The following is a 15,309-nucleotide window of genomic DNA, read 5'->3' on the forward strand; positions in this document are numbered from 1 at the left end:
AGAAGCCTAAGCAGTCCGGGGAGAGAAAGAAAAGCAGGAAACACAGGGGGCCCTCCTCCAGCCAAAAAGGATAGTGCTGTAAGTAGGAGTGAGACCCGGAGACCTGCGTGCTTCCATTGTAATAAAGCAGGTCATCTAAGAGGTGACTGCTGGAAACTACGGGGAAAACATGCAGGGTTAATCAGGGAACACCTGCTCAGTGCAGGAGAAGGGAGCCTGATGGAAAGCACAGCAGACCAAGCTGTGGCTTTAACTGTGGCAGTAGTAATGCCCAGAAAATGTATTGCCGTAGGTGCAGGAAAATTTAATAGGGTTCCTGAAGGCTATCAGGACTTTGTGTCTGAAGGGCGAGTAACCCCATACCCCTTGAGTGGGGCAAGCAAGCCCATAGTAATCCTTGGAGACACAGGGGCCAATAGATCCTTTTTACTGGGAAAAGGCCTGACCTTTCCCCTAGAGAGTGCGGTAAACACCAGAATGGTGGTGAATAGTATTGGAGGGGAATGTATGCCTGTACCTTTACGTCGGGTGCACTTGGAGTGCAGACTAGTTTCAGGACCAGTGACTGGAGGGATTGTCCCTAGTTTGCCTGTGGACGGGGTTGACCTGCTCCTAGGTAATGATCTGGTGGGGACGAAGGTGGTAGCTTCCCCAGTAGTGAAAGAGAGACCGCAGGAGGTCAGAGAGACAGGGCAGTGGCAGGACGGTCCCCTGCAGTTTTCCTGAATGTGTAGTGAATCGGGCCATGACCAAACCAGCTCCCCCAGAGGAGGCTGAATTGGCACAGCAGGCAGATGACCATGAGGTCTGTCTGTCCAAGACTTCCTTTGGAAAGTTAGAAGACCCAGGGAATGAGTTAAATGGATCTTTCCTAGCTGAGGCTCAGCAAGCTGACCCAGTACTGAGAGAGTTAGCACAGGCTGCCCAGTCTGAAATTGAAGCAATCTGAAATTGACTGCTACTATTTAAAGAATGAGGTACTGATGAGGAAGTGGCGTTCTCCTCGCAGGCCTGAGAGCAAGGAGTGGACAGTGGTTCACCAGTTAGTGGTGCCGCAGAGGTACCAGAGAGAAATATTAAGAATGGCCCATGAGATTACAGTGGCTGTACATGTCGGTTTACGAAAAACCAAAGCCAGCATAAAACAGCAGGTTGACTGGCCAAAACTCCACAAAGATGTGGTGGAGTATGTAGGAGTTGCCACATGTGCCAGGTTGAGGGGAAACCCCAACCTACAGTGAAATCTGCACCCCTAAGTCCTGTATTGGTGTTTGGAGGCCCTCCAACAGATGGCTGGTGACCTGTATGGGACCCTGCCAAGAATAAAAGGGGACAGACAGGCAAAGGGCTAGCAAAAAGTTAGAGAGGAAAGGGGAAAAAGGGACAAAGAGGATAGGTTAAAGGAGATCCGAGAATCCCAAATTGAAACCCTTACTATCCGCTCAACCAACGCCGAAATGTTTGAATTATCAGACCCCCTGTCCTCCTACGTAAATGTAGAAACCAGATGCACCCCATCAGAGTTGCTAACAGCATTTACAGAAACCTGCAGAGACAAAGAAAGTCTTCAAGAGGGGAGAGAAACCATTAGGGTGATGCCTCATCTAGTCGAAGTGCCGCAGGGGAGTGCAGTAGAATCGAGGCAAATACCTGCAAGCAGGGGTGTCCCAGATGACAAAGGGAAGATTAGCAAGGAATCCGCCCCCACAATCAGAAGAAAAGAGAACCAACCATCCCCTAAGGTGAAAAGCCCTTGCATGACTCATCAAAGCCCTGAGAGTTCAAAATAGATTCACCCACTACTGAGTCTCCTGAGCAGAACACCAACTTAGGGTTAATTAAATCTAACCCTCCCACTGCAGACCTCAACGGGAAGAAATACCCCATGGCAGTCATGGAAATGTGCAAACTGAAAAACTTCCCCAAAAATAACATGTTTATTGGGATGCCAAAAAGGCAGTTTAAAGCAGCACTGCTACCAAGAAAAAACAGGCGGTAACAAGTTTCAGGATTTTTGAATGAAAGAGAGAGATGCATATTGTCTTCCTCTTCCGTCTTGTCTTTTTTAATGAAATGCTCTTCTAAAAATCGCATTTGATTCCACTGGGGGTGGAGGTGCTATGAAAACCGCACCTGTCAAGAATGAGGCATATTAATTTTGTCATATGAAACATTAATTTTAAACTGTTGCTGGACTGAAAAGATGACTTGCTTAAAGAGAACACAGCAGTGGCTGGAAACATTTGCATTCTGAGAGACAGTTGCTTGGAGAAGACAATGGAACTGCTCCCTGATCAATTAACCCAAATGAAATTTGATCACCAGACATTAAATGTATAAAAAGCCAGCATTCCATTCACCCGCCCCCAACTGACGGTGTCTGCTAAGATGGAGAATCTACAAAAACACAGGAGAGTTTGTTAAAGAAAAAAGCTGTTCACATGACTAACCTGCTGGCCCAGGTTTGGTTTTGAATTGTGTTCACAGAACAGTTTGAGTCAAATTGAAGACAACAGAAAAGGAAGGTCTCTCTCTCTCTCTCCCTCTCACGTAAAGACAGGGACCCATGGAAGGAAACTAAGCCTCAAGACAGGAAACCATTGAAACAAGTTTGAAAGTGTACTGGGCCCCATCGATATGGTAAGATTGAACTGCAATCAAAGACTTTACATCAAACTCAAAAGACAGTAAATGAACTCCAGCTATTGCTCTTGATTCTTTCCCCTTTTCTGTCTCTATCTGCGTGTGTTTATCACGTATGCATGCTAGCATGGTCGTGATGTGTATTTTTAGTAGTTTTAACTGAATTAGAGTTTTAAGGTTAATAAACTCACACCTTTCTTGTTTAAATCTAAGAAAACCTGTCTGGTTGATTTCTTTGCCATTACAATTGGAGAGCAGTGAACAAGGATTCACTGAGGAGAAGCTAAAAACACGGTGTTTTAAAAATTAAACCCTGTTACGGTCAAACCAGGCAAAGGCTGAGAGGGAACTCCTAGACCCCTTTCTCACCTGGCCATAATAGCATCCACTCACGCATTCACTCACACATGCAAGAGGCAGATAGAGAGGGAAACAAAAGGAAGGTGACTTTGAGTGGGGGTGGCGGGCGGCGGGTGGAGGTCATGATAAACCTGTTGAATTCTCTTGGAAGTCAAGTTCCCAATGGGTGTAGACCTGAGATGATTGCAGATGTCTCTCTTGATTGAAGGTTAGGTTAGGCTGGGGCCAGTCCGGAAGGCCCTGGCGAGGGGGGTGGGGGATGTACATTTGGTCCAGGGGGAGGGGGGAATCTTGGGGTGAATTGGTTCCCAGTGGGGGTCTTCCGTGGACCACAAATTGCCCATGGAGGAGGGCCCCACCAGGACGGCAGGGAGGGCGCCTCATTTTCCAAGGCATCCTCCCCATGCAACGCAGGGCCCCTCACCACTGATAAGATCCCAGTGGCGGTGGGAAGAGGTCCTTAAGTAGCTGTTAATATGCCACATAAAGGCCTCAATTGGCCTCTGGGTGGGAAGGCCATTGTCAGCCTATCCTGCCCCCAGGAAGATCTGGCCCAGCAATCCCAATGTTGGGTTCCATGGGAACTGCTGCCACACTGATTCTCCAGCTCCCCTGCCACAAAACCCGACATCGGGCTGAGAACAAATTCCAGCCCTTTTTTTCAGAAGCCATTCAATTCTGGAATGTTTTTAGGATGGGGTACAATTGACACCTCTTAGCTTTGAAGATTTGTCCTTTGTCTTCGTCGGACAGTTAGAGTACACAAAAGGCCAATCCCTTGTCTTCGATGGCCATTTTGGACCATTGTTCACTTTTTAAAATAAAGGTTCATTTTTAAAAGACAAAGTGAGTTTTTCATAACTCTTCAGAGTTAGTCCATGATTGTTGTATCATTGCACTTTTGCCGTGCGTGCCACCTCCCCAAAAATGGGAAAAATGAAATTCCTTGGATTTTATTTTTATGTTTTTTTTGGGGGGAGGGGGTTAGAATGAAGGGGAAAAGAAACAGTAAGAAAGTTTCGGGTCACACCACTGTGCACATTCATTTCATTCACTCCTCCATTTTACAACTGCTGCAGCTGGCAAGCTTGTAACAGCCATTTCAGATTCAAGTTTAAGTTTTTTCATCATCCTTCCTTTGGATAACGTACCATTAAAAATTGCATTTCTTTTAGTTACATGTTGTCAAATGGGGTTGCAGTTTCTTTCGCACCAGTTTATACTACTTTAGGAATGTTAATCTCCAGGACCATGTGATTGTTGGTGAAGCTTGTAGTAGGCAAATTTCTGTTACTTCTTGTGGCAAGGTTCTCTGTACAAGCTTTAACCCCTTAACTACAGCTTCTACAATACATGGTGTTAACCATTCAGGTTCTGGCACATTGATAGTTCTTATTATTAGGGTGATTGTGGGTGATATATCGCTTATTAGCCCCTGCGAGGCATCTGGGATTTCTTCCTATCCCTTGTTTTTTCTGGGTTCTGAATCTCAATTGTTGAGTTTGATTAGCTTTGGATCTGGAGACCTGATCATGTAATTCTTCAGTGGGTAGATCCATACTGACCTCACTTTTAGTTTTTTTGTGATTTTCACAAATTTGGTTCACATTAGGATATGTTACCTTCCCTTTTCCTTTTACTTCAGAAATCAGTGTTTCCCTAATCTGTCCCATTCCCTCTTGAGCACTACTGCTCAAAGGTGGTTGTTCAACATCCACTGCATGCCCCTGTGGCACTTCAACTAGGTGAGGCATCTCCCTCACTCTTGGCTTTCCAGTTTGGGAACTTTCCTCGTCTCTATTTAAATCTTTAAAAAAGGTTTCGGCTAACCATATCACTTGTGCTTTTCCTTCAACTTTTCTGGCTTTTATCTTAGCTTCTTTACATCTTTTTGGCTTCCTCTGGGTCTTTTAAATTCTTCTGGCTTTATTGCCCCTTGTGGAATTTTTGGGACTTACCCAGCCCTCTGTTGCTGTACAGAGTTTTGTTTGCTCACCTCAGTTTCCCCAGTCTCCTTGGACTGTTCTGGACCCTATGGGTACAATACTGTGCTTCTTGTCATGTCATTGCCCAGCAATAGATCTACCCACTGTACAGGTAAGCTCGAAAAGATTCCGACTGTCGCTACCCGATAACCAACTTACGCTGTAGTTAAAGTTTTACTAAGGGAACCTTCAAGCATTTGCCAGCAAGCCCTGGAAACATGTCAGACAGATCCCTACTGGTTTATCACCTGCAATCCTTCTATTAAAAGTTGGAGACTGGTCGGCTTTTCCTTCCTGGCTCTCCTTTTCTCTCGAGCCCATTTCTGCTTCATCTGCATCCCTGCTATCTCTCCCTAGCTTGTAAGAGTTACTAGACCTAAATTTATTCTGAGTTAGGGATTTGTGTATTAATTCATTATCATCAGCCATTTTTGCGGCTTCACTTACTCTTGTGACTCTTTGTTCTTCGATGTGGGTTCCAATACTACTTTTAAAATTCTTCCAGCAACATCACTTCTCTCAAATTTTCATATGAGGGTTCTAGCTTGAGAGATTGTATCCAGCAATCAAAAGCCATAAGCTTAATACTTTCTAAATCAGTGTAAGTCTGTGTGGATCTTTTTCTGGTGTATTGGAATTTCTGTCTATATGCATCCGGTACCAGACCATATGCATTTAGAATTGCAGTTTAGGTTTGTTCATAACCAGAGGAACTTTCTTCTGATAACAGGAAAAGGGTTTCACAAGCCCTACCCACAAGCTCGTCTTGTAAGAGGAGAGTCCAAATTTCTTTCAGCCATTTTAGCCTGGTTTCAAATGAAATAAAATATGACTCAGCCTCCTCGTCATTAAATTTTGGCACTAGTCTTGAGGGTCCAGCACATCAAAGATTTGCTCTGATTTGGGGATAAGATTTGAGTGGTTGGCAGCATTCTCATTTTGGGTTTGCAGCCTCAGTAACTCAAACTTTCTGGCTGCTTCCTTTGTCTTTGCATCTCCCTTTCCTCTTTTCCCTTCTGAAACCACATCTCTTCCCTTTTCATCTGCAAATGCATTTCTTCCCTTTTCAACTGAATTCTAAACAGAGCTATTCTTTCAGACTCTGCTTCCATACTGTTTTCTTCTAGTTCTGGGGTAAGTTTAAAATGGTTAGCTATATTTTTCACCAGTTCAGGTTTCTTTGCTTTTTGTCTGAAAGTGATTCCCGCCTCTGTAGCTAAACTTTAAAACATTTTCAATGCTTAATTTGTTTAACTTATCATGGGATATCTCTCCCTGCTCTACAAACTCCTTAGCATTAAATGTGGCCAGCTGTTTTGTTTCTAACACCATACAGGAAAAAAATGGAAGAATACAAGAAAACCACAATTTTAGAGGTCAATTGTCCTCCCATTTTCCAAATCTCTTGTTTATCTGGTGGTTCAGATCACTGGCTTCAAACCCTCAATTTGTCATGGCCACGTGGTGCAATGTGGGTGGTTCCCACTGTTCAACTCCCCACCTGACCGCAGCGATTGTTTCATTATAAGGGTTTAAACTTTTAGTGTTTTATTTTTCAAATAAACAGAGTGACAGGTTTTCTTGTAGATTTTAACAAAAAAATCAATTGTTTATTGATTAATACGCCTTATCTGAAATTGTTGCAACTGCATCCACTCACGCATTCACTCACAGACAAGGGACAGATAAAGAGGGAAACAAAGGAAGGTGACTTTGAGTGGCGGTGGGTGGTGTCACGATAAACCAGTTGAATTCTCTTGGAAGTCAAGTTCTCAAGGCGTGCAGGCCTTGTAGATTGTAGATTTCTCTCTTGATTGAAGGTTCAGTTGAAGATGGTGGGACACTTCTGGTTCACTGCTATCTAATGTAGATGTAGGATTTTACAGCAGGACACATGCCTTCTGGCTTGCTGGAACACAAGCTGTTAGATATTGCTTCTCTCTCTCTCTTTCTTTCTGGCTCTCTCATTAGGCTGTCTTTTTAAAGACAAAGCTGTGCACTTCTCACCTCCTAGTAGATGTTCTGATCTCTACCCCATGGTGATCAAACAATGGCCCAGGGCAAGGCTACTTCACACCTTCTTTGTTTCAGAAGAAGACATTCAATTCTGGAATGTTTTTAGGATGGGGTGCAACTGATATCTCTTCGCTTTGAAGATTTGTTCTTTGCCTTTGTCAGACAGTTGGAATACACAAAGACTAGTCCCTTGTCTTCAGCAGCCACTGTTCACTTAGTAAATAAGGTTAATTTTTAAAAGACAAAGTGAGTTTTTCATAACTCTTCAGAGTTAGTCCATGATTGTTGTATTGTCACACTTCTGGTGCGCATGATATTGCTTACTTGTAAATAATGTTTTGTTTTATTCACGTATTGTCAGTCTGAACTGCAACATCATTGTATATTGCACATACGTTTTTATCTTTGGAAATAAGGAATGCTGTGGGCGACCTTAAGAAGGTCACATTAAGAAGCTGTAAGAGAAGGTCACTGGAGAAAGTGATGTCATGTCACACATGACTAGGGAGTTGTGGGTGTAGCCCGACAGAGGGAGATTTGTGTAGATGCGGCTCCTATAGTAGCTGTATATATATATTCCAGTTAAGTTATAATAAAAATCCACATATTCTTGGATATTACTTGTAGTCCTGTGAATCCTACAATAGTTTACACACCAAAGGAACAAGTAATATTACAGAGAGGGCACCTCGCTTTTGAAGTGTCCTCTCCGTCACTTACCTGCCATGGCATCTGCTGACCCACCTTTCTTCATTGGATGGCGAGCTTGCCCTCTAGCCATTAATTGGCCGCTCCGGGGAAAATTACATTCAGTGACTGTTCCCATTTGAGCCTGATGCCAGCATTCAGAAGCCTTAGCAAAAATCCTACCCCAGCAGTCAGTATTGTGTCCACTTACGCACTTAATATATATACATGATTTGGACTATGGGAAGTACAATATTGATATTTCGGATGGAATAGGAATTGGCCACTTGCCTCAATTGGCACATTTGATAGATCAATACCTCCTAAATGCCTTCTCATCTTTGGGTCTGCAATATTAGGAACAAATACATGAATGTGTTGATATAAAATTCCTCTATCCACCTCAGTAAAAATAGCAGATAAAAGAATTTCATAGAAACACATTAATTACTGACATCACAGAGCCTGGTTTCAATCTGCATAACTCACAATATCTCCTCTCCCAGAACACATCAAGGGTGAAATTGTTCAGTAGTGCAAAATGGGCCAATAGTAAATTGGCAGTACATTTTACATTGCACCTTATTATCTATACCATTGAAGTGCACTACTGGCGTTGACCAATTTCATCCCCATCCAATTGTCTTATGGACCGATTCCGGGGGCTGAATTTTGTTGGGGCGACGGTGGCATCGCTGGCAGACCGAAAGCCAGGGGCAACCGCACCTCGCCCGTTTCCGGGAGCCGCGACCCAATTCTGTTGCCATCAGCCAATTAACTGCCTGGCTTTGGAGCTCCCACCCCTTTAAAGGCAGAGATCCCACCTCCAAGAGCTGCTGATGCTGCCCTGGAACCAATGTGAGTGGGTCGAGGTCAGCCAGGTCTGTCAGGCAGGTGAGGGGTGGGGGAAGTCGTTGGGGAGGGAAGGGGTGGTTATTTCCATGGGGTCGCCCTTGCTGCCAGGAGGGTGGGGGCCCTTCAAGTCCATAGGGAGGCTGTCATCTTTTACTAGGTTGTCTCCCCATGCGGTGGAGGGTGCCCCAGCTGCTGTTAGAATGCCAGCAGCAGCAGGAAGAGGCCCTTAAGTGACCCTTTATTGACCTCTTAAGGGCCTCAGTTGGCCTCTGGGTGGGAAGGCTGACTTTGACTTTCCCTACCACTGATAAAGCAGCATGGTGTCGGGAAGGCAACGGGCACTCCGTCCACCCCACCCGCAACCCCCACACCACCCCCCACCCCGTGCCCTCCTCCCCCCAACCTTCCCTCACCATTTTACGGCTGCCTCCGGCTCCCAGCCCATCCCTAGAGGGCTAGAAAAATTCAGCGCATACTGTTTGTTTTCAAGGGCTTCGCAGGTATTTTCTTCCTTAAGTCCATTGTGTTTTGAATGAAAATGTTTTGCCTGATTTCCATTTTTATTTCTGATTGTCAACTATAATTTACTTAGAAGGAAAATCTATATTACTCAAGGCTTATTACTGTATCTAGATTCTTCCAGTTAAAGTATTTATCATGCTGGTCGGCCTTATGAATTGATCACAAAATTCAACATATAAAAGTATAGTTGAACCTATAAATTATAATTATGCTTGCGTCACATATTAAAACAGAAGAAGAAAAGCAAATGCTTACCATTTTCCTGTATCATCTCAGAAGCACATTGGTCTAACACAGCCATATTTGCCAGTATTGTCACTACCTGTGTTGGGTACAGTACATAAACAAATATCACATTGTGTGCAGTTAACAAGATTTGTACAGTAATACCTGACACACTTTTAACATTCTCAAGATGCAGGTTTCCCTCTAGTTTTCCTCCCCACGTGTCTTAAAAGTGATGTCACCTGGTGTCGTGGCCAATATTTATCCCTCAACCAACATGGTATAAGATATTATTAGTTAGTGGCTGTGGAACCTTGCTGTGTGCAAATTGGCTGCCATGTTTCCCTATATTACAACAGTCACTACATTTTATAACAACAACTTGAATTAGTATAGCACCTTCAACATAATAAAAAGTCCCAAGCGCATTATAAAATAAATATGACACGGAGGCACATAAAGCGATATGAGGGTAGATGACCAAAAGATGGCCAAAAAAATAGGTTTTAAGGAATGTCTTAAAGGAGGAAAGTGAGGTAGAGAGGTGGAGAGGTTTAGGGAGGGAATTCCAGAGCTTAGAGCCTAGGCAACTGAAGGCACAGCCACCAAAGGTGGAGCGATTAAAATCGGGGATGCTCAAGAAGCCACAGTTAGTGGAATGCAGATATCTGAGGGTTGTAGGGCTTGAGGAGATTACAAATATAGAGAGAGGCCAGGCTATAGAGGGTTTTGAAAACAAGGATGAGAATTTCAAAATTGAATGGTTGCTTAATCAGGAGCCAATCTAGATCAAAGCACAGGGGTGATGGGTGAACAGGATTTGATGCAAGTTAAATCACAGGCAGTGGAATTTTGGATGACCTCAAGTTTAGGGAGGGTAGAATGTGGGAGGTCGGGCAGGAGTGGGTGAGAATAGTCAAGTCTGGAGGTAACAAAGGTTTTGATGAGGGTTTCAGCAGCAGATCAGCTGAGGGACGAAGTCAGGCGATGTTACAGAGTGGAAGTAGGCAGTGTTAGTGATGGTGCAGATATGTGATCAGAAGCTCATCTTGGGGGCAAATGTGACACAGGGGTTGCGAACCGTTTAGTTTAGTCTCAGCCTGTTGCCAGGGAGAGGGATGGAGTCAGAGGGCAGGGAGCAGAGTTTGTGGTGGGGGCTGAAGACAATGGCTTTAGTTGTCCCAATATTTAATTGGAGGAAATTTCTGCTCATCCGGTGCAGTCTGACAATTTAGCAACAGCGGAGGGGTCAAGAGAAGTATAGTAATGAGGTACAGCTGGATGTTGTCAGCGTACATTTGAAAACTGACGTATTTTCAGATGATGCTGTCGAGGAACAGTATTTAAAGGATTTAATTGGCTGTGAAGCGCTTTGGGATATACTGAAGTCATGAAAGATGCTATATAAATGCAGGCGCAGGACCCAACCAATCACGTGGCAGGTGCAGTCTCCAAGGTGCAGATGATCCCTCAGCAGTGGTTAGAGCCAAAATTAAATCGGTGTCAACCCTGCTTGTATTGCTCTCTTTCAGTGAGGCAGTGCATTTGTAGCTGCTGGAGCCCTTTGATGGTAATTTGAACTGCTGGCACCCCTGCAACACTACTGTAGCTGCTGGTTCCTGTGACTACTGGACCCCACCCCACCATCAACCCCCCACCCCCTGCAACACTACTGTAGCTGCTGGTTCCTGTGACTACTGGACCCCCCCCCCCCCCACTCCCTGCAACTCTACTGTAGCTGCTGGTTCCTGTGACTACTGGACCCCACCCCACCACCCCCCCGCCACACCCCCTGCAACACTACTGTAGCTGCTGGTTCCTGTGACTACTGGACCCCACCCCACCACCCACCCCCACCCCCTGCAACACTACTGTAGCTGCTGATTCCTGTGACCACAATTCCTGGACCCCGCTGCAACAAAACTTCCGACCGTCGAAACAGAGCCTGATAGAACTGGGACCACTTCCGAGGCAAGACGGCTCCATGGTTTAGCAATGCCTCCCTGCTGATTATCCTCCAGGCTGCAAGGGAAAGGTGGGAGGTCCTCTTTCCCAGGGATGGTCAGAGACCCTCCCGCCTGATCAAGCAAGCCTGGATGGAGATCACAGAGGAGGTCAGCAGCTGTGGGGTCACCTCCCTGGCATGGGTCCAGTGCAGGAAGAGAGTCAACTACCTCCTACAGTCTGCCAAGGTGAGTGCTCCATACCTGTCTCCTCTTGGGGCTTGCATGTGGGTATGCTGCAGTTAGTGTGACATGGAGAGGGAGGCAACACAAAAACACTGACAAAGGCAGTTAGGCATCATCCTGGCTGATGTATGTATGCATCTCAACCACAGGCAGTTCTTTCAAACCTCCCCCCACTACTTCCCCTGACAGCACACAGGGCGAGAAGCCATGTAGGAAACTTCAGCAGGGACGAGAAGCTGCTACGAGCAGAACTGTTACTATCTCCCTCTTTTCACTTGCAGGACAAACCGGCCCATATCAGGAGGGAGACCTTGTGGACTGGCAGAGGAATTACTGACATACGGCCTCTCTCAATGGCTGAGGAGGAGGCACTCGAGTTAGCGGGCACCAAGGGCGGCTGCTCAATAGCGGATGGTGAGACTGGAGTCTCGGCGCAAGAGAATGAGGATTGTCTTCAATCGACATCCGATACCCTTCTGCAGATGCACATCATGCATGGATGGCATGACGAGATCTGCACAGCCTAACCCACACTTGTTTGTGTTCTCTCATGCAGGTCGGTAGACTGCAGGAGACTCCAGTAGTAGGGGGACATAATTCCACCCCTGAGAAGGATCTGGAGTCAGAGGATGCCGATCAGCAGCTTGCCTCCAGCCCAGCTGCTAGCATAGGGTTACACCTCGTAGAAGCACTCATAAATGTATAAAGAAAAGCACCCTGAGACACTTGGTGTTCACAGGTGTTTGACATTTGTTTTCTCAGATAAAATTCTTTTGTTTTTGAAATTAACTTTCATTGTGGAAAATGATTATTCTGCCATGCCTTAATTGTGAGCTGCTGACTTCATCATTCCCCCTTAGTCGATGCCAGTTGAGGCACAATTAGCATTTCCCATGGGTCATAACGCGTGGTTCCACTGGGCGCTAGGTATGCAAGACAAATAGAAAGGAAGCGACAGACTGTATGCATTGAGGTGAGTCTTTATAGATTTTACTCTGAGATGCCATCATGATGGCTGGAAGTAGATAAGTATGAAATTGAGCAATGGGCCTCCGGTGCAAGGGTTCAACATCCAGTTGAACCTGCCCAGCATTCTCCTCTATGTCCTTGTTGGTTAAGGAGTGGCATTTAATCATGTTTTCATCATGCAAAGCCTCCCCCCACTGCAGTGCTAGATTGTGCTGAGCACAACAAACCACCACGATACACGAAACCCTCACTGGGACATACTGCAGGGCTCCACTGGATTGATTGAGGCAACAGAATCTCATCTTCAACAGCCCAATACTGCACCGTGGCAAGTGCTGTACCTCTCCTCTGCTACAATGCAAGGGTTCCTCACAGGTGTCAGTAGCCACATCTTCAATGGGTAGCCCTTGTCCCTGAGAATCTGTCCCTGAAGGTGAGTGGGGTGCCTGAAAAGCTGTGATACCTGGGACTGTCGAAGTATGTAGCAATTGTGGTTGTTTCCTGGGAAGCAGGCACACACCTGCAGGAAACGCTTTCAGTGAATGCAACCAGTCCTTCTTGTTGGTGAAGGTGGATGGCTGGTCTGTGGGAGCCTTGATGGCCACATGCATGTAGTCTATCACACCAGGCACCTGGAGAAATCCAGTGATAGCCCCAAATCAGATGGCCCTCTCAGCCTGGCTGTCAGGGTCAGTCCAGTAGTGCGCATGGTCGCCGGCCCTCTTGAACAGGGCATTAGTCACCTCCTTGATGCAATGGTGGGCTGCTGCCTGGGAGACTCCACACATGTCCCCGGTGGATCCTTGGAATGATCCAGAAGCATAAAAATTAAGTGCAACAGTGATTTTCAATGCCACTGGCATTGGGTGATTCCCAAATCCCGTACGTCGTAAATTGTCCTGCAGCAGGGCACATAAGTCAGTGACAGCCCCTCTGGAGAGTCGTAGTCTTCGCTGACAGTGCTGCACAGACAGTTGGAGGAGCTGACTCGAGTCTGGCACACTCTCCGGTGCAGGTGGGCCCTTCTTGACAAGGCTGGATGCTGTTGCTTTTGTCACGGAGCTTCACGGACAGGCAAAGCTGCCTCCTGGTCCTCCTCTGTCTGAGGTGCTGCATCACACCACATGGGTGCAAAAAAGATAGGGTGTATGAGACCCATGCCAAGTAGGCATCCAGAGCGCTGATCTTGTAGATATGAACTTGCCTTGGCAGCTTTCTCTTTGCTACTTCTCCCGGCAGACTCCCTAATGGCCTTCAGTGCCCACCCTTATGGATATTCGACTCTCTCACCCAGCAGTATGGGCATCCGAACCTCTCACTCAAAAGTTTGGTCACCCGATACTGCCACCCAAAACTAAGACCCCCTTACAGACCACCCAACACCCAGCACCCTTTTGCACAACACCAGACACCCAGCACACGCGGTACTGCCACCTGAGAGCCTGCTCACCCGGTACTGCCACCCAAGACATTGCTCACTTAGTACTACCACCCGAGACCAAGCCCACCCAGTACTGCCACCCAAGACACTTCTCACCTAGTACTGCCACCTGAGACCAAGCCCACCCATGCAGAGTGCATAGCAATGCAAGCCAACAACGGTCTCCGCTCCCCTCTTGCCCTATGCAATGCTGTCCATGGCTGCCTACCCAGCTTTCAACAGCTGGGGATCCAAAGGCATGTGAGGGCTGTCCATCATCCACTGAATTCCAAGCCCCCATTGAATCACTTACAATTTAAAATTATACTCCCATCACGTCGGGCTTGGTGCTTTCCCGCCGCTGACTATATCCGGAACCGACGTCACAACATCAAGTTTGCAGGACGACTCTTCTGATGCTATTCTCCAGCCCCACCCCCCCCCACCCCCCCCACCCCTCCATTCCCGCTCCCAACGGCTGCACTAAATTCAGCCCTTTGTGTGCTCTGTGTGTTGGAAAGGTTCTGAGTGCACACCACTGTAAATGGAGGTGTTGAGTGCAGTTTATTTCTTTGGCGTTTTTCCCAACAAAATATCTTTGTAACAAGTTTACAAATTTTCAGTTCCAGTTTGATTAAATTGCTGATGGAGAAACGTTATGATGTCTGAGCATTTCCCTTTAAATGTTACAGACCAAACTCACAGTAACTGCTTTTACAAAACTGCAAAAAATCTCCAGTTGGGGGGTGATGGTGGGGGTGGGGGTGGGTGGAGGTGCGGTTGGAATTTCCACAGGGGTTCTCCCGCTTGTCCACCATAAATTCATTGGAAGAACCTGTGAAGCCCCAGAAAAATGGTGGAAATTCATTTACATCATTACAAGAGAGATTGGAGTTCTAATTTTTAATTATTTCCACAACAAATCACCTTTCCTGTAAAAATTCCTTCCTAAAACAAAACTCTGTTAAGTAACATTTTAAACTATAGCACTTATGTCCATGATAGAGAATAGAGGGCTGAATTTTATTAGCGCTCCGCACATCGTGGCAGTGCGCTTTGAAGTCTGCAGCCTGCCCGCACTGAGCGGCTGCCACAGAGCCCTCACGATACTATGCGTGGGGGCTCAATTAAATGGAGGGGGTGGAGCGGCCGCCCCCGATGACAGAGAGGGGGCGGCCGCTACATCCCCAGCAACAGTGTCTGGCGCCACCTCACAGACGCCGGCCCCATTTTTAAAGGGCTTCAAGCCCTTCGGGAGAGATTTAAATATTTAAAGGTGCCAGTTTAATAAAAATTTCTATAAAAGTTTAATTTAACCCCCGAACTTCAGCATCTTTGACCCTCAACCCCTTCCCACCATCCCCACAACCAATAGGAATAGTTTACCCGCTCCCCCCGCCCCCTGCCCTTATAATTTTAGTCCTCCCCCCTCCCCACC

The 15,309-nt window shown here is 46.3% G+C and overlaps 1 protein-coding gene across 1 annotated transcript in view; it reads right to left on the minus strand.

Annotated features, from left to right (window-relative positions):
- The window catches only part of LOC137377309 (protein inscuteable homolog), a 358,743-nt gene that overhangs the window by 26,909 nt on the left and 316,525 nt on the right, over positions 1-15,309 (minus strand). Inside the window, exon 8 of the mRNA XM_068046873.1 lies at positions 9,324-9,390. Within this exon, the coding sequence (XP_067902974.1) occupies positions 9,324-9,390 (67 nt within the window). The remainder of the gene's footprint in view (positions 1-9,323; positions 9,391-15,309) is intronic.

The sequence above is a fragment of the Heterodontus francisci genome, chromosome 14 (assembly GCF_036365525.1).
Source record: "Heterodontus francisci isolate sHetFra1 chromosome 14, sHetFra1.hap1, whole genome shotgun sequence".
Classification (NCBI taxonomy): Eukaryota; Metazoa; Chordata; class Chondrichthyes; order Heterodontiformes; family Heterodontidae; genus Heterodontus; species Heterodontus francisci.